This window comes from Canariomyces notabilis, assembly GCF_033297395.1.
Source record: "Canariomyces notabilis strain CBS 508.74 unplaced genomic scaffold N656scaffold_6, whole genome shotgun sequence".
NCBI lineage: Eukaryota > Fungi > Ascomycota > Sordariomycetes > Sordariales > Chaetomiaceae > Canariomyces > Canariomyces notabilis.
The window spans coordinates 218,782-238,747 of NW_027041828.1; the positions used below are offsets into that span (position 1 = coordinate 218,782).

Genomic DNA, 19,966 nt, shown 5'->3' on the forward strand with positions numbered 1-19,966 from the left:
ACGATCTAGCAGTCGATTGCACAACAGGTGAAGTGTCGTGCTTAGAACCGAAACCGGAGAGTCGAGAAGAGAGGTACGATGTACAAGACGACAAAGCGGCACAAGGGAAAGAAAGCACAAGCAGCTCTGAGTCGTTCACTATCCGAGGCTCATGGGCGGGTATTTTTGGTAAGACAAAGAAAAAGAGAAGGTTGGAGAGGGTCGTCAAGGAGTCGGACTCGCAGTCCAGAAACAAAAACAAAAGAAAGGGTCGTTATAACATCGATGCAGAATTGGGAGTGAGTGACGAGTAGTTGTTGGGTTGAGCTAGCTCAGAGGTAGCTACTGAGGGAGCTCCCGAGGTCAGACAAGTCTAGCGTTGCCTGATTGCGAGGAAATAGGACCGCTGCCGTCGAGGGACGGGTGTACTCGCGGATAGCTGGCTGTGGAAGGCAGGCGCAGCGTATCGTCAAGTGTGCGGCGGCGTGAAGTGGTGAGTAGGCTAGTCGGAGTCGGACGATGGCAAGTGAGACCAGGTGGCAGACAGCAAACCGAAGAACGAGTTGCAGCTATTGGAACACCTGGCTGATCGCCGTTGAAATCATGCGGAGGGTAGGGGGTCTTTGGGGAACAGGTGGACGAAGAGATGACTCTTCGACCCCCTTGTTCGGCAGACGAGATGTTGTGATTCACAGCAAGTGGATACCGATCGGGAGCCGACGAATGCTCGGGGTTGATGGAAATCGGACAAGTGTGGGACGACCGGGTCCAGGGGCAGTCAGGAGTGCTGGAGGCGCCACGCGGCGTTGCACGAGATGCTGCAGCGTTGCTTGATGTGGGTAGGTTGATGGAGACTCGAGAAGGAATTCGAATGCCAGACGCTCCGAGGATGTCGTAGGAGAGAGCCGAGCTGGTCGTCTTAAGAGGGAGACGGGTGCTTGCTGGCGGGGAGCCGAGACAGATCAAGGTTGGCAGGAATCTCAGCGGTGTGTGCCCAGCAAGTCTTCTCTCTCAAATGCTCGTAGATTCCGCAGCGCAGGGCAAGAAGCGGTCGCAGTCGCAGTCTCGTATTGTTGACTTGATTCAAACCAAACAAGGAAGCCCCAAAAGGTCGTGAATTGAGGGTAGTGGCAAGTGCGGTGAGAAGGACAACAACAATGGCGGCGATGACAGCGATAGCGATGGCATGCAGGAATTATACGACAGCAAAGGAGAGGGTGGCAGACGAAGAGGCGAAGAGGCGGTGGGAAGGAGTTGGGGAACAGCTGAAGCGATTTGGCAGAGGTGCCAGTGGGGGATGAGGAAGCATTTGGCAGAAGCTGCAGCAGGAGGATGGAAAGGCCCAGAAACGCTGAGGGAGGACTGGCCGAGAATGCCGTCAAAAAAGTGGGCTGAGCCATGATCAAAGGGGAATGGGCCTCAACAAGGAGGTCACTCGTGATTGCCACGGAGGGTCTCGGCAAGGGTGCTGTGGCCAATGGCCCACGATCGCGAGTGTGGGATTGGGAAAGGGCGAACACTGTGTGTTTGGTCAGGCCTGCCCGCAATGGCCAACGTGTCGCTGATTGTTTTGGTACTGTAGAAACCAAGGACCAAACCACGGAAGATGACGACGAATGGGCATCGAGTGAGCCCTGCCACAACAGCACACCGCTATGCCTCAGGCGTTGAATGCACATGTGGTGTGCTAAGCTAGCCGTATTCGATCAACGCCTGGTATGGAACGGGCTAGGTCCACTAGCAGTCTACCTAGCAGAGAGATCGAAGAAATCAAAGAAATCGGAGGAAATCGCAGATAACGTTAACAAACGTTAACGGCCAACCCGGCCATCCTTTCAGACACGTTGACACGGTGTACCAGTCGCGGCCCTTGGCCGAAGCACTCGTGTGGTTAGCAGCTACACCGCCAACTCGAGCGTCGTTTGTACCATCTAGCTCACCAACCACAGTCGTGGACATTGGAATCGGGTACCATTACATCTTGCCGGTGGACTCGACCTTGCTGCCGCCCTGTCTTGAACGCCCCTGGTGAGGCCACGTTCGTCGTCACTAATCCGTGCCCCACATAACCCTGCCCGAAGGCCAAGGGTATGCATCCCCCAGACGGCAACAACCCTGAAATTCCAACTTATGGGGAACTCCGCCATGGGCAATTGGCAATGTTGCAGCAGATGAAGATCATGAAGTGGAGCGCAAATGTGGACACTCTTTGATTGTGATCAAACGCTCCGTGATTGCGTAAGTGCACAGTAACTTGCTGACGGAACGGATGGAAGAAGCGACTCGGAGCTTGCAGCCTCAGGCAGGCGAGGCAGGCAAATGCTAACAGTCGTTATTGCTTTGTTGTCATCAGTTACATAGGTCGTTTCCTTCTAGCGGTTTCCGTTTCAGTCAGCAGCATTAATCATTGGTGGGTTGGATATGCACTCCTTTCTGGCTGCATGGCGCCCTTTCATCATTCGCTCCTGCATTGCGGCGCGGGCACGCCGTTTCTGCCAAAATAGTACCTTAGGTTTGTAGTTTCTCGAGTTTCTAGTGTCTGTGGCACAAAACACAAAACAGGCTAGAGGCTCCCTGGGCCACAGTCTCGGGGCGCGACCATCGAGAAGCTTGGTTCCCAGCTGTCCGCAAGCGAGTGAGCAGAGACGCACGCGGCGTGGTAAAGCAAGGGCGTTGTTCTGCCCTGAACTGGTAGACACACCTAACGGGCTTGAACGGAAGCGGTTATTGAGGAGACATTTCGTCTACAACCCCACAGTCTCTTCCGTTGAATCGATAAGGAGGTGCCCATCGAGGTATCTGATAGAGAAATCGGGCGATAGCAATGCCGCCTGTTTCCCGTTTTGACGTCGTGTGACCTATGCCCATCATCAGCTGTATTGTACGGATACGTACCCCTAAGCAGTCGGGCAGGCCAATCTGTGTTTCGTCTGAGAATTGAAACCGCTTACCACTGGGGATAGCTAGCCAGCTAGAGCAGAGATGGAAAAACCTACCTATCCACCGACTCTGTGCATCCGTACTGCATACCTTAGATGTAGGGTGGGTGATACGAAGCAAAGTAACGCTCTAAGAAGGAGGAGTGGTTGGTCAATCTTTCATATCTGTCCATTAATTGGCCCTACACAGATGGCGAGTAAATTGCTGGCAACCATCAGGTACTACCGATGATGCACCAAAACTCATCATCGAGCGGTCTAGCACTTATCAGCGAAATTAATAAAAGGTGCGTCCGCTGGATTGTCGCGTTAAACCACACGCGTCCATCGCCCTCCCACCCACTGTTACTGTCAAGGCGACCTCACATGCAGGTTTTCGGGCGCTAACCGAGAAGGAAGCGAGCGGTTGATCTGCAAGAGGGGTCGGGTCCTATCGCTGTCTCAGGCCCTTTCCTCTTGTCAAGCGCCAAATTGCGTGCAGCTGTCGTTGATGACTGTCGTTGGATTTCAGCCCAGTGTCTTCGAATTTGTTGTGTTTTGCATTCAGTGCTCGGAGGAAGAATGATTGCCTACCCACAGTGCCTTTGGAGTGGCGGGCACATCGGTTCCAGAAGGCGGCAGTCTTATTACAGCCACTCTTTCAGGGTCCTTCCGCAACGAAGCATGAGACACTTGATATGTGGCGCCCTTGGGTTTGCGATTGATAAACTGCCCCTCTTCTACGGATACATACCGGTAGTTTGGATCGGACCAGATCATAACGTTATCAACTGGCCACTTCGACCTCCTTTGAACTACGACAACGATGGCAACCGATATGACGACCGAGAATTACTTACTATCTACTGGCCCTTCATTGAACGTTTCTCCGTGAAGTACTGCCGGTGGTTATATCAACCGGTGCAAGTGGTGTTGCTGACATGAAGGGCCGTTGCTATAGCCGATCTGTTTACCAACCCAATCATGTCGCGCTGGAATTTTGAAGTTTTGGGTCTCAAAGAGTCACAGAGCACCAGTGAGACAAACAGAACGAATCTATCAAGTGGACCAACACTGTCGTCCGAGGTGGCCAGTTCTTATCGTTCGGGTTGCCGCATGAACCAAGCTGAGCATCACATTTTGCCGCTGCACGCCAGACTGGTTGTCGCCGAACTCTGGTACCCGCTTGTCCTGAAATGGGAGACATGCGGTGATCCGTGGTGGAACGCAAGGGAGGGCATCGGCTTGCTGTCCACACTGCGTACTGTCGCTTTCGTCGACTGCCGTCGTCCGCCCACACTATGTCTCTCTGGTACATAACTGTCTGTGTGCCATGGCGCGCTGTCGACTCGCCAACGGGGCGGTGCATCGCGCTCACACAACACCTGCCGTCGTCCTCTTCTCCAGACAGGTTTGTCCTGTGCTTTCTCCACAAAATCGCATAGGCGACATGCAGCTTCATGTATGCACGTCTCCTGCAGGTCTACGGGATTCAGATTTGAAGTCTCGAAGCCTCTCCGTTTTGGGAAGCCCCTACCGGTGTTAGTGCTGGCCATGCATTCATTGCATTGTATCCATGGATGGTTGGTTGAGCATGTCCTGACCGCCTTTCCTGCTGCTCTTTGAACGCCTGTCAACAGCCGCTCTCAACCCCAACCCTGCCACTATGAATTTCGTCCTGCATGCCTTCCAGGCTGATATGCTACACTACACCTTTACTGGGTCAGATAATCCGGCGATGGTGGTGCAGCTGTCGAATTGAAAGCTTGCGACGCGAAAATTTTTCCGCATATTTTTTTCCCACCTGCGTTCCTGTCGTTGACCGCGCATATCACCATCCACTCAGAGGGCAACATCGCTTCCCTCTTCTCTACCGACATCTTCACCGCCTGTATAGTTCGTGGGCGCCGTGCGCAGCTCGTCGGCCTCGATTGCCGGCACGCCCCTCCGCTCCCGGGCTGTTCTCACCCCGTTCCCCTGAGTCCGGTTTTAGCACTACCGTGCCGGATTTCGCAACCCCTGTCATCGAACTCCTGCGTAGCAAAAGCAGTATGGCGGCCCCAAAGAGGCCCCGGGTGGTGCTGCTGGACATTGGTACCTTAGCCCGTTCTGTTGGATCTCAATCGTCCAAGGTTCCTCAACCGGCTAATACAATCCTGACTCTTCTGCAGAGGGCACCGTCTGCCCTATCTCATTCGTGAAGGACGTTCTTGTAAGTCCAACGGGAAGCAGATACATCAGCAGATCCTTTTTTCCCTCTCAACCGTTCAACACCACATCCCTCACTTTGGCTCTGTGGCCGTGGTTCGACCCTTCGTCATCACATACGGTTCGGCCACTCACGGCGGGATCTACCCCTCCTTTCCAACCTGTCCTTCGCTGTTTACCCGCCCGCCTTGGTGTGCCACAGCAGCCACAGACAGGCGCTGGGGGGCAGGGAGCGTGTGATTTGCTGCCGATGTTATTATTGACACCACACCCCTGGGCGCCCTAAAGCCATGTAATGATCCAGCGGGGGTGGGAGCCGGCTGGACATTCAGTCTGAAGTTTACATTATATGGCGTAGTGCGATGCGACATGTTTGATGTATAAAGCTAACCGTCTCATTGTAGTTCCCTTATGCCCTGCAAGCACTTCCAGAGACCTTGAAGACACAATGGGACAGCCCGGCATTCGCCCCGTACAGGAATGCCTTTCCGCCGGAGCATGCCGCCTCACCGGCGGCCCTAGAGGAGCACGTCCGGGACCTCATGAGTCGCGATGTCAAGATCTCGTACCTAAAGAGTCTCCAGGGCTATCTATGGGAATCGGGCTACAAGAACGGTGAGCTAAAGGCTCCCCTGTTTCCGGATGTCGCGCCCAAGATTGCCTCGTGGCGCAACGCCGATGACGGCGGCGGCGTCCAAGTCATGATCTACTCATCCGGATCCGTGGCCGCGCAGAAGCTCCTGTTTAGGCACACAAACGGGGAGCCGGCCGATTTGACGCCGGACATAGCCGACTTCTTCGATACGGTCAATGCCGGCCCCAAAACCGAGACATCGAGCTACCAGAAAATTGCGTCCAAGCACGCGACCATCCCCGCCAGTGAATGGCTGTTCCTCAGTGACAATGTGCTGGAGGTTGAGGCGGCCAAGAAGGCTGGCATGCAGAGCTTCGTCGTCGAACGGCCCGGCAATGCCCCGCTTTCAGAAGGAGCACGGAGAGAGCACAGGGTAATCAAGAGCTTTGACGAGCTATAGCTGAACTGAACTCTACTCTCCCCTGGCAAAACTCCTAAGCACAGCCGTATACAGCCCCACTTTCTTTTTTGCTCTATATAGCTCATTTTAAATGTGCCGTCGCCGGCATGATATGGCGGCCACCTGATATCGTCGATCCAGAGCGTTTGAGCATTCAATGGCTATCCGGAGCAGTTCACTGGCCAGACGGATTGTGCACCTATTGTCGTCCTGTTCTGTACGAAGGTATATTTGCTTCTTTTGGCTGGATTGGAGGCTAACAGCGGCTCGGAGCGGGTACTGTATTCAAACCCCTGAGCGCTCAGACCATTATCCGGAGCGGCGGAGACCGATAGACTCCCGGCTCTCACGTGATGGCACCGGCTAACGTTATCACGAGATAACCATCCCAATCCCTTGGAGTTTTCCCTAGGTCCGAGTCTCTTGCTGTTTCGAAATTTCAAGCCTCCCGTGCGATCGCGTGATACGATGCCAAGTATGTGCTGATTTTCGCAGTTCTCAGACATTTGGGGAAGAGGATTGTGGCTTGCGTAACAAGCCGTCTCCATGTAGGGTCGCCGGTCTTCCCCGCGCGCCCCTCAGAACTGCCGTCATCTGATCGTCAAGGGCTCAATTGAGTTTCTCTCACGGGATCAAGGCCTGCGGCTGATTGACAAATCAATGCTGTTCACCGCAGTGCGTCTCGAGGGCCGGTCGCACTTCTGCCAGCGGCGGTTAGTGTCAACTGTTTGACGATCGGAGGTGGGCTTGTTGATCTGCAGAAAGGCTATGCTATTCTGTCTCCAACAGATCGCGGGGAAGAAGGGGGGGATCAGTCGAACCCCTAGACGGCACTTCGCCCATTGGACTTGTGGAATTCGCAATACCAACCTGACCTTCCAAACGGCATCAATTCCACGAAGTACTCCGTACAGGTATGGAAGATCGCCGTCCAGCGGTATGTCCCCGGTGGCTAGGTACCCTGTGCACCCATAATTCTAGAGGCCTGGTAACGAACCAGGGAAGCCGAGTGAATTGAGAGGACCTGATCCCCGGCCGCCGTCGAGACTCGGCACCCCCAGTTACACTAGGCCGGCATTAAGGCGTCTAGGATGCAAGGCTAGTAGATATTATACTAGGCCTGACCATGCCCTCCTGACATTGGCTACGCCAAAGAGACAAGCTAGCCCAGGCTGCATCGGCCACTCGCTACTTTGTCTTTAAAAGTTCTCTTAGGTATCCTGGTGTATAGGTAGTCCAAGCATGTGCTATCCAGCTCATCGACTCAGCGGGGTATCGTCTTCGGACAGTAAACCGATGATCTGCTAAACCCGATAGAGCAGGCTTCTCCTTCAGCTGGCACTAGAATCCAAGCTCAGGTCGCGAGGATTGGCACTTCAATGAGCGTATTGGAAAATGCTGAATTGCGGACCGCACCCAGGAGATAGACGGCTGCCCGCCGCAAGGGCTCGATGGTATTGGCGTGCTCCCCGTACCATGCTGTCCTTGATCATGGCTTCATCTGAGTGGCCAGGCGGCGTGGGATAGGGAATCAGGTGATGGACCACTAAGGCTAGATTGGAAGCGGAACTGCGGACAACTCGGGTCTGCCGCATTCGGGAATGCGGTTTGGTAACTCGAGGTTTCACTGTCTAGCTGTAGTGGAATAGCTGTGGTGGAACACATTCAAGCTCGCAGAGAGGAGAGTACCTTTCGACTGGGTCTAAGACATCCATTCGGACAGGCAGTCGTACACACCCCAGTTCGAGTCTGCTCTCTGTGAGTGGCTCAGTCAAGCACAATCGCAAAGTTATTCCTGCTTGCCCCAGATCGGATCTCCTTTTTGGAGAATTGCCGTTCAGCTCCACCGCAGCTTGAATCCCTCTTCCACAGGTAGTAGACGAGCCTTTGGCTTGTCTTGGATGCTGTCTTCGTATAGCCGAGGGAAGTCATGATCGAAGCCAACCTCTCTTCGTCAAGGTAGCGAGAGTTCGTCACACACGGCGCAGGTAAGACGAGGAAGAGGCTTGGAAAATGGGCGGCTAGTTGGGGGTTATCCAGGTGCTGCCCTGGAGGAAAGAGAAAATGGGTTGCCCGGCGGAGCATGTCGCCTCGTCCCTTGGGATCAGGAACGAAATTGAGAACTAGAGAGAGCGATATTATATCGAAACGCTCAGACTCGTCTCGAGGCAAAGGCCGTTGCATAAAGTCTTGCTGTAAGATGCCTTCCCCTTGGCTGTTGAGGTCGATTCTCTCTATGTCAAAACATCCGCTTTTTGAGCACGCATTTTGCGTGCTCAGGGCACCGACCTCGAGCATGCGAAGTCGTCGACCTGATGATGGCTTTGATGTAAGACATGGTTGCAGCCATTGCATGAGGACCCGAGAACTGTCGCCTCCTCTGTCATGTCGCTGGCCTTGCAGACTCGCTTCCTGATAACGCTTGATACCGCCCAGGGATTGAATCTCGGCATCAATAGCTGCCTCTTCAGCCTTGTCGCCCTTCGCAATGGCTTGTCGTTTTCTCTTCTCCAGGAGATGGAGTCGGTTGATAAGTGTCTTGGTAGCTTTCCTTGAGATAGACTTGGGTCGATGGAAAGTTGGAGGGCGACCAGCCGCAAGACTTTTTGGGGTTCTTTTCTTATTTGAAGCCATGGAACTTCGGCCGTCCCTGTGCGAAGGAAAACATTGAAAAGCGAGAATCGGGATGCGGCTTCCGACGCCCAGTCCCTTTGGAAAGCTGTGTTCAAGGTCCTCCTTCCTAGCTCCAGAAATCTTATTGAATGTCTTGAATAACACAAGAGTAAGTTAACTCATCAGCCACCCAGCCCGAGAGTCAAGCGTCAAGAAACTCAAGACTCAACCCGTTTTAAGCCCCACAGCGCATCAGTGCACCAGCCACAGACCTAGCCACATTTCCTGCGCACACACAATTTCTATTTTGGCTGAAAAAATCATCGCTCTCGGTTTCTCTTCCCCAATTGACGACCGACTCGACAGCTTCGCCCAGCGCCGATACAATACTCCAAAATGGCTCCCAAGGACGCGAAGAAAGGTACATAAACGCCTAGGATGGAATTCTACACGCACAAACTCGGCCGTCGCTCAATGTGCACCCTCACCATCGTCGCCCCAGCGGCGGGGTGATGCACCAAAGCAGCAGCAGATTTTGCGAGTTTGAACAAGACGGGTTTCCCCTTGTTCAGGCGAATGCTTTTACTGATCAGTCTCCTCTCCGACAGGCGGTGCCTCCAAGGCCGGGAAGGGCGCTCAGGCGAAGAAGGCTGCCCAGGCTGCCCTGAAGGGTGTATGTAGTTGCTCCTTGGACTTGTTGACTCCGCAGGACTGATGTCTCTCTAGGTGCACGCCCACAAGAAGGTCAAGGCCCGCTACTCGACGACCTTCCACCGCCCCAAGACCCTTCAGCTGTCTCGCGCGCCCAAGTACCCGCGCAAGTCGATCCCTCACGAGCCTCGCCTCGATGAGCACAAGGTCATCATTCACCCCCTCAACACCGAGGGTGCGCTGAAGAAGATTGAGGAGCAAAACACCCTCGTTTTCATCGTCGATGTCAAGGCCAACAAGGCCCAGATCAAGCAGGCCTTGAAGAAGCTCTATGACATTGACACCATCAAGGTCAACACCCTGATCCGGTGAGTCGTCCCGTGCCTGAAAATCGTCCCTGAGAATTGTAGTTAATATCTGGTATAGCCCTGATGGCTCCAAGAAGGCCTTTGCCCGCCTCACCCCTGATGTCGATGCCCTCGACATTGCGGCCACCAAGCTTGGCCTCGTCTAAACGGTGTTACTTGGACTTGGGACAGTCAAAAATGAAAAAAATGCGGCATCATCGAAGGGACATGGATTGCATTTCGATCGGCGTCAGATACCTAGGCTTTGGGGCTCATGACTTGGCAATGAAAAGAATTGACATTTCACCCTTCGTATTTCCGCCCGATTACTACCTCTGCGTATCGCTTGTCGTTGAACCTAGCCAGTCGGCCGGATTAGCAGTAAGCTGTGTAGCTGTCGAGACAGGACGTGTTCACCAACCCGTCTCGCAATCAAGCCCAGGTGCGAGGTACGCGTGGATCTGTGTACCAAAACGCCGGCTTGCCTGTCTAGTTTGAGTCCTCATCCCCGCCGACCCAGTTGATACTATACAACGTACAGTCGGGTACATGTCACCCTCCCAACAGGGCGTATGATACACCGTTCTTCGCTGGCGCATCCATACCGACCGGGAATCCTAATCCCCTACAATGCCCGATTCACGGAAACAGCCCCATCCCGCCCTTTTCTCGTCCGCTCGGCTGCACCCAGAGCCAGAGAGCGGGTATACCATTTCCCAACTCTGCTTCCACCTCGCCTCGCCCGGCAGGTCATCGATGTTCGGTTCCTATTGCCCTCTCTGCAAACCTGATATCCTTTTTGAATCTCGCTCTCGCTCTCTCCCTCTCTCTCTCGACGCCATCTCTCTTACCACTCTACTGCTGCTGCCTCATACTAGCCAGGTGCCTCATGATTGCAAAGTTGGTGTCCATGAACCGCTCAACGCAGTTGGCCAGGCAGGCCTCCTCGCCCTTGTCGAGCGCGTTGCTCCGGATGCTGCCCGTGACGCACTTTTTCCAGCACAAGCCGGTGAGGTGGTGGGTCTCTGTTGTTTGGTGGTGATTGCGCCATGCCAGTTTTCGTGTCAATGGACATCCTTTCCTCTTTTTTCTTGGTAGGAACGAAGGAGCTAGGCCTACGTACGCGATTGAATCTTGGAGCGCTGGGTCTCGTTGGCAAAGAACTGAGACAGCTCGGCTCTGTCCTTCTCGTTGAGCTTTTCGAGGTCGAATTGGTCGACTGAGAAATCGCTGGACGACATTTTTGCGACGTTGAAGCGGCTTATTAGTGTATTCGGGCTATGGCGGCTTTGAAGATTTCCTTTGGTTGTTGTGGTAAGGTAGGTGAGAGTAAGTCTGGTGGTGAATTTCTTGGAATGTGTTGCTGTTATCGGCATCGAGGTTTATCGCTTACCTCGGTGTGTGGCCAATGAGATGTCAGTTCCTTACATGTGACTGGTTCTGGGCGTTCGGTGAGCGGGATTGTCATTCATCAGTTAGGTATCCGGGCCGTCCAGTCCGTTTCAAGCCTCTCAGGGAAAATTAGGCCGTTTCACCGACAGCGGGTGTTTGGTGTTCGCTCTAAATAGCACCTGCGGATGAATCGATAGCCAGTAAGACCTTTAGGCTTTGCTTTGCGTGGGCCTGGCGCCCGCTATGTTTCGTCATCATCTCTCCAGGCGACATCTCACATCAGATGGGCTTTGAAAAAGCTTGGCTCATGAACAACGTTTCGATGGGTAGCTATACTCCTGTGCCACCCCTAAGCACCATTACTCTTCTATCTAGTCTAGGTCTGAAGTTGACATGCTGTACCCAGCTTTGTTACCCATTCATCTCCTGAACAGCCAGCTCCGCTCTATCCCACAGCCATTGGCGTAACAGTCGTACCCAGTCATCCTCATCCAAAATAGATAAAGACCACTCCTTTGCGGTGCCAGGGGTGCTCAAAACCAACGGTATTTCCAGGCCAGGATCAGGGCAATAACGCAAAATCCAATAAGGCCGCTCAGAATGCCAAAGAACGGCGCGAGGCTGTCAATATCTCTCCACGGAACGTAAACATTCATCCCAAACAGGCCCGTCACCACATTGAGCGGTACAATGATGGACGCCAGCAGCGTAATCTTGCTCAGAACCCGGTTAGTGTTGGTACCCTGGGCGATGCCGTCAATCGAGATCTGAGCCAGGTAGTTGCTATGAGCGCGGGAGAGCATCTTCTCAAAGTGCCCCAGATTGTTCATCATGGTGACAACGTGATCCTGGATGTCACCCAGATACAGACCAATGTCCATGCGCGGCGTCACCTTGTAGTTTTCGTTACACCGCTTGGTGAAACCTCTCAGGACATCGGCCTTGCCGCCCAGCAACCGCATCAAGGCCATGGTATTTTTGCGCGCAGTGCCAATCTTGCGCAGAAACTGGGCCATGTCGTCGGTCCGAGCAATGAAGACTTCATCCTCGATCTGATCCGTGTCGCTTTCCAGCTTGCTAATGACGGGGGCAAACGAATCGACAATGTCATCACTACATTCCACGGTCAGTGCTAGTCACGGTCCGGCAAGGGAAGGGTAGACTGACATTAAGGCATAGCAAATCCAATCGCTGCTGAGAGCGACGTAATCCTTCAACATGGTAATTCTCTTCCTCACATGTGAGGCGTGCGAATTGTTGGCGTAGCTGAAGCTCAGTGTGCCTTCACGGAAGACAACCACGTAAATGTTGAAGGGCACAAATTCCTTCTCCTTAGTCTCCTCGTCCACTTCGATGTAGAAGGACCGAAAGCAAGCAAAATAGTAGGAGGGGAAAAGCTCAATCTTCTCGCGGGATTCCTGGGTTGTAATGTCTTCGACCGTCAGGGGGTGGATTCCAAAGGCCCGGCACACGGCGCGAACTTCCTCCTCCGATGGCTTGTTCATGTTCAACCACCAGACGCCGTCCGTCTCACCCTTGGGGAAGCTGAATAGCCCGCGAATGTCCTCTCCCGGAAGGATCAGGCCCTCCAGGTCGGCCGCGTGGATCGTGGACTCCCAGGCCGATGAGAAAAAGCTCACCCGGCTTTGATCCAGCTGCGGTGGCGGCTGCTGCACTGCTTTGGCTTGCTCCACATCCTCCTCCCCCTTCTCAAGCTGACTCTCAGCGTCGTAGGGCATGCTCAGAATGTCACCATCGACAGTCACCATCGGAGCCGGAGCCGAAGTCGCGGCGTCATCGGATTGCGGTCGCAAGTCAGGGAACACGCGGATGGCCGAAGGACGACGGCCGGACGCACGGGCCTCGCTCTCGGCCTTGATGAAGTTCTCGAGGTAATCAAAGTCGATGTACAAATTGTCGCCCCTCTGCTCGTCCTGCAGGGGGAAACAGACATCCTCTTCTGCTGACTTGTTCGTGGCAAGGCTTGCAGCATCGTCGGTCATTACCGTGTGTTGCCTGCTGCGGAAACTAGGCCGGCTCGCTACTGACGCAGTGCGCTGCAGCTCTAGCTCGTCGGGCTTGCGCTCTGGTTTCGGCTCCGAAAGAGAAAAGCCCCGCTCTCTGCGCCGGGCTTCGGCGAAAGCCTTGACCGAGTTCGGTGGAGAGACTGACCGATCCGACATAGAATCGATAGTCGGACGGCGGGTGCGCCGCATCGCTGGCGATGGCTCGGGGACATCGTCGTCGACAACGGCTTCCTCGAAGTCGCGCACACGCGGCTCGCCAGAAGCAGCCCCGGAAGTCATTTGACATGCCCCGTACAGGGAGTCAAACGTGCCCCGGCGAGCTCGGTCGGGGCGCTGAACCGAAGCTGACTGGTTCCGGTGGTCATCGAGCTCAGGCACAGGAGTCGAATACCCGGAGTTTCCGACAACTTCTTCTTGGTCGGACATGTCTGCAATGCTTTGATGGCTCGTCGCCAGTTAAATCTTTTTCGCCTTCCACAACATAAAGGGTCAAACACAGCCCTATGAGCCCCTACGTGAGGACTCAGTCGATGCGCATATTGCCGTAAGCGAAGTTCGCTTTCTTCACCAGCGGATGGCAGCGAACGGCCAGCAGCCGTCCGCGACGACAACGCTCGTGTGCGCCGCAATTGATGACTATGTTTGCTTGCGGCTACCAAACAGGCAGGTTGAGACAGCAGGTATGTGTTGTCGAAGTTCCTTTCGGGTCGGTGCTCAAAATGGCGCGGCGGCTGGAGCAAGACCAGTTACGGAGGTTGCTTGTTCACTCCACTATAGACCAGCTCAGGGCCTAGGAGTGAACGGCGAGAAGAGACCTTGCTGCTGATGGTGCCCGCCAACTTGGTGGCCTTTGAAGGTAAGATGAAGCCTGCTTGTGCTGTCTGGTGTTGGCTAAGCAAATGTGTCGCCAAGCCGATGCCAGACGATGATGACTGGCGAATAATTTGTCCTAGGAATGAGCTCGACGGTGGCGGGTGAGAGGAGAGGGTCGTATGTGATGATATAAAAGTTGAGATGACTCTCAATTTTACTACTGTGTAGAGGTGCCTCGTATCTAAGACTGAAAACGGTTTTGATGTCCAGGTTTGGTAAGGAATTTTTTGTTGGTGGTCAGCCCTCAATGACGTCTGTGCTTGACTGGGTCCTATGCCTCTCGGAAGGATTGGAAGGTCAAGACGAGTGCGGACGAGGTAGGACAAATCCACATAGGGAGGACAAGAACGCAAGAGACGACGTCGACGACTCCTGTGCAGCCAAGACGAAGCGTGGTGGGAGTTCTTGCTTCATTCACCAAACTAGAATCGGAAGTCGTGAGACGTTGAGGGTTTTTCCTTGAAAACAACTGAGGAAAGAGTTTGGCGGCTTTGGCCACTAGCGCGGCGACCGTTACCTTAGTCATCTGCGAGCATGGGTCCTCAGTAAGGTACCTACGACACATACCTACCAAGGTATCCGTAATTCTGCTCGATTATACTAGAATGCAGGCAACCCGTAAGTCAAGACTGAAATCGTTGATTTCCTCGACGAATATCCATCTACCTGATATGAATGTTGCTCTCCGTGTACTGTATATCTCAGTTATATACGATATAAGGTCCCTTGTAAAATGTTGGACGTTGTCCTATCTATAAGGTACCTTAGTTAAGGTACAAGTACGAAGGACCTCCTCAATCTATGGCGGATCGGTAACGTTACCCATGAGCATAGCCTCGCCCTCAAGTACTGTCAGAAAGTCACAGTTGGGCACCGTATACGCGTACGCTAAAGTGGTGATGGAATTCGTGGTGGTTGTCAATTGGATTGATTGGTTGTAAGGTGGAAATCTCTGCAGGAGGATGGAGTGCCCAGCCAAGGGTAATACCCGGCTAAGTCTATAGGGGGCGTATTTCCAACAAGTACATACCTCACTTTTGGTAATTGTGTAATCACACTATGAAGTATGAAGTTAGGTTGTAACCCAGTCTTGTCTGTAAATTACATATCCGTACATTGTAAGCTTTGATCTGTATCCGTAATACGGATGATTAGGTACAAATACAAGTACTCTAGTGTATCCGTACATGTACAATGCAATACGGATACTCTAGGAAGGTACAACTTGGCGGCAACATCCCAGAGCCTGCACAGAGCGCGGTGAAGCCACGTTGAGTGGCAGATTGACTCCAAATCTTTCGATCAGCGCTGGAACGGCCATCAGTCGCATCATTTAGCCAACCCGACAAAACAATCTTGTCCATAATCTGACTTCGTCACTGGAATTGCTCAAGATGGCGGAGCAGCTGCTGGACCAAATTCGCGACGTGTTTGAGGGACAGATTGTACGTCAAACCCGGTTCTGGAATGCATGGTTCAGATGCGGCAGCCACTGACAATCGCCCAAGGATTTTGAGGGGCAGAAACTGGCCGAGTTCCTCGTCAATGTCGCCCTGATGCTTGTTGGGGTAGGTTTACTTTGATGTATTCACTGCTTCCTTCGCGCCAATTGACTTGTCCGTCTGTAGGCCATCGCCTTCTTCGCCGGCTATCTCTTGCAGGACATCAAGCTCGCCGTTTACCTCGGCCTTGGGGGCACCGTCTTGGTTTTTGTCCTCGTCGTTCCGCCCTGGCCCTTCTTCAACCGAAATCCTGTCAAGTGGTTACCGGTTCGAGGTGGGATATCTGCGCCGGCGAACTTGGTAGTGGATGATAAGGTTCTTGGGTGAAATCAAGGTTGTGGGACACGCGAAAGTACGGAGCCAAATGCAGAAAGAATTATCGTCAATTCATCAGTTATGAGAGGCTCTCCATCGGCGCCTAAACCGGATCTAGGTTGGCCTTGTAATGGGAGAACTCGACCCGCAATACCATTTGCAAAGACCGTGCCTGGACTTTCCTTGCAAGCGGTTTATGACTGCGGCGTGTGCATCTTGAGCTTTCCTATGACCAGGAGCCATGGAATATATGCGTTGATCATCCGACGACCATTCCCACTTATCTCCCGTACTTCTGGAACTCCCAGTCTCTATTGTCAAGAGGGCAGACTTGGCGAGCTTTGAGCCACCTTGATATGCAATGAAAGTGGAAGGCGTGCTGCACACCCGTCAGTAGGACATCTTAAAGATGGATGAGAGTTGCCCCCCTTACATTGCAGATCCCCCAAGCAACAGTGCATTCCTCGCTTGTTGCAGATGCTTGATTCGCCTGGCACTCGATGCCTGTGCGGTCAAAACATCAGCTGTATGTTCTCACTGATTGCGACGTAGCCAAAAAAAAAAAAAAAAAAAACTCACATAAATCCATGATGTGGTTTCGGCAAATGGCGCAATTGTCCACAACAATGTCCCATGCCCAGAGGGCAACAGCGTTCCACTAAACCGTAATCAGCGCCGTGTCGAATAGCAGGAACAGTTCCCGAGGCAACACACCTTCTTGATCTCGAACCGTTTCTTTGCCTCCTTGCCCTCTCCGTCGGGGGCAGCACCTCCCTTTTTCTTCGCCACGGGCGCAGCGGTAGGCGCATCAGTCATCTCCACATCAGCCATGGTGAGATCTGAAGGATTTAGGACGACGGAGAGGATGTAGAGTTTTAAGCAGGGCTACCGGTCGCCAGACGGAAGCGTTGTGTGTTGAAGTATCCGGAGGGACTGCGTTGCCTGGCTTGTAGTAGCTTCAAGGTCATCCGACTGTCGAAGAGACGGGACACCCGGATTCTAGGTGAAGTCGATTAGTCCCACTTCATCGACTGGTTGGGCCAGCTACTCATTACATCGGTGATCGACCGTGCGAATTGCTCTGAAGCTTGGGCGGCGCAGCTTATCTGTCTGTGTCCTCCAGGTTGCTGTCACCGGTGTTGTCGGTGTATTGGCGGCGAAAGTAGAGATCTATGGGACGTTTGGCCTGCAAGGCTGCCTGGGAAGCCGATCAACTGCCCCACCATGAGGTTGCGTTAGGGTGGGACCGTAGGAAGGATGACTACTCGATAATTAAATAATGGCATTACTAAGGTAAGGTACTTCGTACATACGGAGTATTCGTACACTACCGCAGTTGCGTGCCCGCCTTTATAAATACATACCTATGTATTGGGTGGTTCGGGAGTCATTCATGTATCGAAACTATCTTTGGGTGTCCCCACTCTATGATAACGATAAGCGATAGCTCCAGGAGTCCAGGTGGATTTTCCTTTGTTGTGGTCCCTTGGGCGGCGCGAAAGGCGCAGCCGAACCTCCGCTCCAGTTCTGCTTTCATCAGGGGCCTCCCATCGTGCTTGGTTAACCTTCCGACGACGGTGAGTCCGGAAATCTCCCCCACTTCCCCAAATCACCCACAAAAACATAAACATGCTGAGAGGAAGCGCAGCCCAACAGAAATATCTCTCATTTTGCAGTAATCCTAGTTTATTAGACAATTTTTAACCCTCTTTCTTCAACTTTTCGGTTTGCGATCTCTCCGCGCGGCCAGTTATTCGCATTCTGCTTCCCCACCCCCAACGCCGGAACAGTCACTTCGCCAAGTGCAAACATACTGGAACGGTCAACTCGATCGTAAGAAGCCCTTGCCTCGCAACCATCGTGGGGGGTTCGCTCTCCTGTCACACACCTGCTGTCTAGCCGTTCTTTTGCTCTTGCTAGAACGGCTTTCATGCCATCTCTGTAGAGATGCAGCAACCGCAGCCCCCGCCCCAGCAAAGGAGCACCCCAGCTCGGAGACGTCCAAAGCGGTCCGTCAACTCCCCTGCCGCTCGCAAGACATATGCCTCGGAGAACGACATGCCGCCTGAAGGCGCTTTCATGGCCGACCTCGCGAGTCCGTTCACACCGCAAAAGCCGACCTCAAACAGCCCTCCCCTGGCATCGCAGCTCAATCAGTCCAGGTCCAAGCCTCGAAACCCAGGAAGCAAACCGCGGGCAAAACAAGTTTCATCGCCTGGCACTGTGAAGCAAGATCGGATGACGCCGCCGCAAACCGTAGCATCGAAGCCTATCGCAGCACCCGCCTTTGCAGGCGCCACGTTCCATGCCTCACCCGCGCCCTCGAGCCTACCAATTCCGAGCTTCGCAGCCAGGGCGCTGGACTCACCTAGTTTGCGCAAAGCTGATCGGGCCAACCGCGAGCCATCCCCCCCGGTTACCGACTCAGAGGCGCCGACTCCGCAACACCGTCTTCCGCCAACGGACGTTTCCCAGGACGAATCACCGCTGGATATCTTATTCCGTGCTCACCGGGCCGAAAAAGAGAAAGAGCGTGCCCGCAGAGCAAGTTGCGCCGACATTCTGGCAGTGCCCAACGCCGGCCCGTCCTCACCACTTGCTCGAGAGGTGTCTCCTCAAGTACCCAAGACTCTTCCAAGCGTATTGGGCACCCGCATCCGTCGATCTGGGGGCATTTCGCCCAGCGAACTCGATGGCACACCTGGCAGGCCTTTAGGCCCGGCCTTCTCTACACCATACCAAGACCGAATCCGAGCAGCGCTCTCCAGCTATAAGCAGGCCACAAGTCCGCCGCAACATCAGGAAGCCGAGGTAGACTTGAGTGAGAAGTTGAAACGATTTCTTGCTGTTTCCCCGCGTCGAGGCGAAGCCACAGTGTCCCCAAGGCCTGACCATGTTGGTGAGCTTTATCGGGACGGCCCTGTTCATTCGCTGAACGCGCCGGCTGCGTATAACCTGGATGGGAGCCGCCCACCCGAACTCCTGCAAGGGGAGGATAGCCTTCGTCGGATATTGGGGATTGGGGCTGGGTCCACTGCGCGGAATTTGACGCCGCTTCGACACCCAACCAACTATCAGAGTTCCTGAGCCAGCGATGTGTCTCGACCTGCCTCTGCTCCTTCTCCGGACCACATCGCTGCTCCGTGGGATAGGCGGTCAGGAACAATCCCAAGATGTGTAAAAACCTGTGTTTTCTCAGATCGGCATCGGGATTTGGTTTTTCAGATATTTTTGAACTGTGAGGCCTTCATCGCATTTTCTTCTCATCTCTACTTCCCGGCGTTTAGGGTGTTCTCGGGAACAAACGGGGCGGCGAGGTTCACAGGGTGGGCTGGTTGGGCTGGACCAGTGCATGGTTTCCGAAGCATTCGGGCGCGAGACACAGCACAGCGTGATTTGTGGGTTCAGATAGGCGAGTTTCGGCCCGGTTCTTCTTGCTGGCTGTTTGTATTTTGCTCGCTTTCTTTACTGGCATCATCAATTTCGGTGGGAAAGGGGATATGACATATGTTGGGTTTTCCTAGCACTCACTATCTTCTTTCCCATCATCCCAAACCCTCGTCTGTTTTTTTCAGAGGTGGTGTTCGCTGGGCGTCTTGCAGTTCCATTACACCCTCACCTGCTTACCGCTGTGTGGCCGCCTATTGGACCGTTGGAGCAGACGTTCGGCTACAAGACCCGGTTGAGAACTACAGCAAGCGAATCGGAAGTGGGAGATGACAGGAATGGAAGGGCATTGGGCGTCTCGAATACAACGAGATGAATGCATATCTTTCTGTTTGTCTGTTCTTTTTTCCAATAATTACTTTCCCTAGATCACACCGGCGAGATGTCATTTGGGTCTATATCTTTTTCCTACCATCGCATGCTGTACTGGGATGAGATGGGTATGGGCTTATCTGAGCTGCTTTGAGCATACTCGTTATTTTACTCTAGCTGATACCCATTGGCGCCGGCAGTCTTGCTCTAACTTGCTCGGGGCTAGGAAGTTTCTACCATTGGGCTTATGGGGGGAAGGGTAAGATGTTGTGCAGGTGGCCCTTGTGCCTTATTATGGATAGATATTGGGGGCGTTCGGGCTAAGGCGTGGGACGCGCATGTAGCACT

General features: G+C 53.6%; 7 protein-coding genes across 7 annotated transcripts; 4 read left to right on the forward strand and 3 right to left on the reverse strand.

The window, feature by feature from the left end:
- Window positions 1–4,948: 4,948 nt before the first annotated feature.
- N656DRAFT_796597 (2,3-diketo-5-methylthio-1-phosphopentane phosphatase) lies at window positions 4,949–6,139 on the forward strand (the record flags this gene model as incomplete). The annotated part of the gene is made up of 3 exons (XM_064817547.1): window positions 4,949–4,991; window positions 5,069–5,109; window positions 5,510–6,139. 3 exons carry the CDS (start codon window positions 4,949–4,951, stop codon window positions 6,137–6,139), a joined length of 714 nt encoding a protein of 237 aa, XP_064671663.1.
- Window positions 6,140–7,906: 1,767 nt separating this feature from the next.
- N656DRAFT_706493 (uncharacterized protein) lies at window positions 7,907–8,773 on the reverse strand (the record flags this gene model as incomplete). Its single annotated transcript, XM_064811358.1, has 1 exon — window positions 7,907–8,773. The coding sequence occupies one exon, from the start codon at window positions 8,771–8,773 to the stop codon at window positions 7,907–7,909; it is 867 nt and encodes a 288-aa protein (XP_064671664.1).
- A 331-nt stretch (window positions 8,774–9,104) lies between these two features.
- N656DRAFT_777241 (60S ribosomal protein L25) lies at window positions 9,105–10,002 on the forward strand. Its single transcript, XM_064814785.1, has 4 exons — window positions 9,105–9,173; window positions 9,361–9,425; window positions 9,479–9,771; window positions 9,830–10,002. Exons 1-4 carry the CDS (start codon window positions 9,149–9,151, stop codon window positions 9,915–9,917), a joined length of 471 nt encoding a protein of 156 aa, XP_064671665.1. The 5' UTR covers window positions 9,105–9,148; the 3' UTR covers window positions 9,918–10,002.
- Window positions 10,003–10,605: 603 nt separating this feature from the next.
- On the reverse strand, window positions 10,606–13,595 carry N656DRAFT_788358 (cora-domain-containing protein; the record flags this gene model as incomplete). The annotated part of the gene is made up of 4 exons (XM_064816684.1): window positions 10,606–10,775; window positions 10,874–10,980; window positions 11,683–12,255; window positions 12,310–13,595. The coding sequence occupies 4 exons, from the start codon at window positions 13,593–13,595 to the stop codon at window positions 10,606–10,608; spliced, it is 2,136 nt and encodes a 711-aa protein (XP_064671666.1).
- Window positions 13,596–15,170: 1,575 nt separating this feature from the next.
- Window positions 15,171–16,224, forward strand: N656DRAFT_777245 (signal peptidase-like protein). The gene is made up of 3 exons (XM_064814786.1): window positions 15,171–15,487; window positions 15,551–15,610; window positions 15,671–16,224. Exons 1-3 carry the CDS (start codon window positions 15,437–15,439, stop codon window positions 15,869–15,871), a joined length of 312 nt encoding a protein of 103 aa, XP_064671667.1. The 5' UTR covers window positions 15,171–15,436; the 3' UTR covers window positions 15,872–16,224.
- On the reverse strand, window positions 15,719–16,859 carry N656DRAFT_777246 (RING/U-box). Its single transcript, XM_064814787.1, has 4 exons — window positions 16,574–16,859; window positions 16,439–16,517; window positions 16,293–16,363; window positions 15,719–16,238 (listed from the first exon to the last, which is right to left on the reverse strand). Exons 1-4 carry the CDS (start codon window positions 16,688–16,690, stop codon window positions 16,140–16,142), a joined length of 366 nt encoding a protein of 121 aa, XP_064671668.1. The 5' UTR covers window positions 16,691–16,859; the 3' UTR covers window positions 15,719–16,139.
- Window positions 16,860–17,679: 820 nt separating this feature from the next.
- N656DRAFT_571576 (uncharacterized protein) lies at window positions 17,680–19,206 on the forward strand. Its single transcript, XM_064810133.1, has one exon. The coding sequence runs from the start codon at window positions 17,807–17,809 to the stop codon at window positions 18,944–18,946; it is 1,140 nt and encodes a 379-aa protein (XP_064671669.1). The 5' UTR covers window positions 17,680–17,806; the 3' UTR covers window positions 18,947–19,206.
- Window positions 19,207–19,966: the final 760 nt, after the last annotated feature.

Coding starts and splice junctions, on each gene's coding strand:
- N656DRAFT_777245 (XM_064814786.1), top strand. CDS start 15,437: ATGGCGGAGCAGCTGCTGGACCAAATTCGCGACGTGTTTGAGGGACAG. Junction 15,488..15,550: donor ACGTGTTTGAGGGACAGATT/GTACGTCAAACC, acceptor CAATCGCCCAAG/GATTTTGAGGGGCAGAAACT. Junction 15,611..15,670: donor TCGCCCTGATGCTTGTTGGG/GTAGGTTTACTT, acceptor GTCCGTCTGTAG/GCCATCGCCTTCTTCGCCGG.
- N656DRAFT_571576 (XM_064810133.1), top strand. CDS start 17,807: ATGCAGCAACCGCAGCCCCCGCCCCAGCAAAGGAGCACCCCAGCTCGG.
- N656DRAFT_777241 (XM_064814785.1), top strand. CDS start 9,149: ATGGCTCCCAAGGACGCGAAGAAAG. Junction 9,174..9,360: donor TCCCAAGGACGCGAAGAAAG/GTACATAAACGC, acceptor CCTCTCCGACAG/GCGGTGCCTCCAAGGCCGGG. Junction 9,426..9,478: donor CCCAGGCTGCCCTGAAGGGT/GTATGTAGTTGC, acceptor ATGTCTCTCTAG/GTGCACGCCCACAAGAAGGT.
- N656DRAFT_777246 (XM_064814787.1), bottom strand. CDS start 16,690: ATGGCTGATGTGGAGATGACTGATGCGCCTACCGCTGCGCCCGTGGCG. Junction 16,518..16,573: donor AACGGTTCGAGATCAAGAAG/GTGTGTTGCCTC, acceptor ATTACGGTTTAG/TGGAACGCTGTTGCCCTCTG. Junction 16,364..16,438: donor AAACCACATCATGGATTTAT/GTGAGTTTTTTT, acceptor TTGACCGCACAG/GCATCGAGTGCCAGGCGAAT.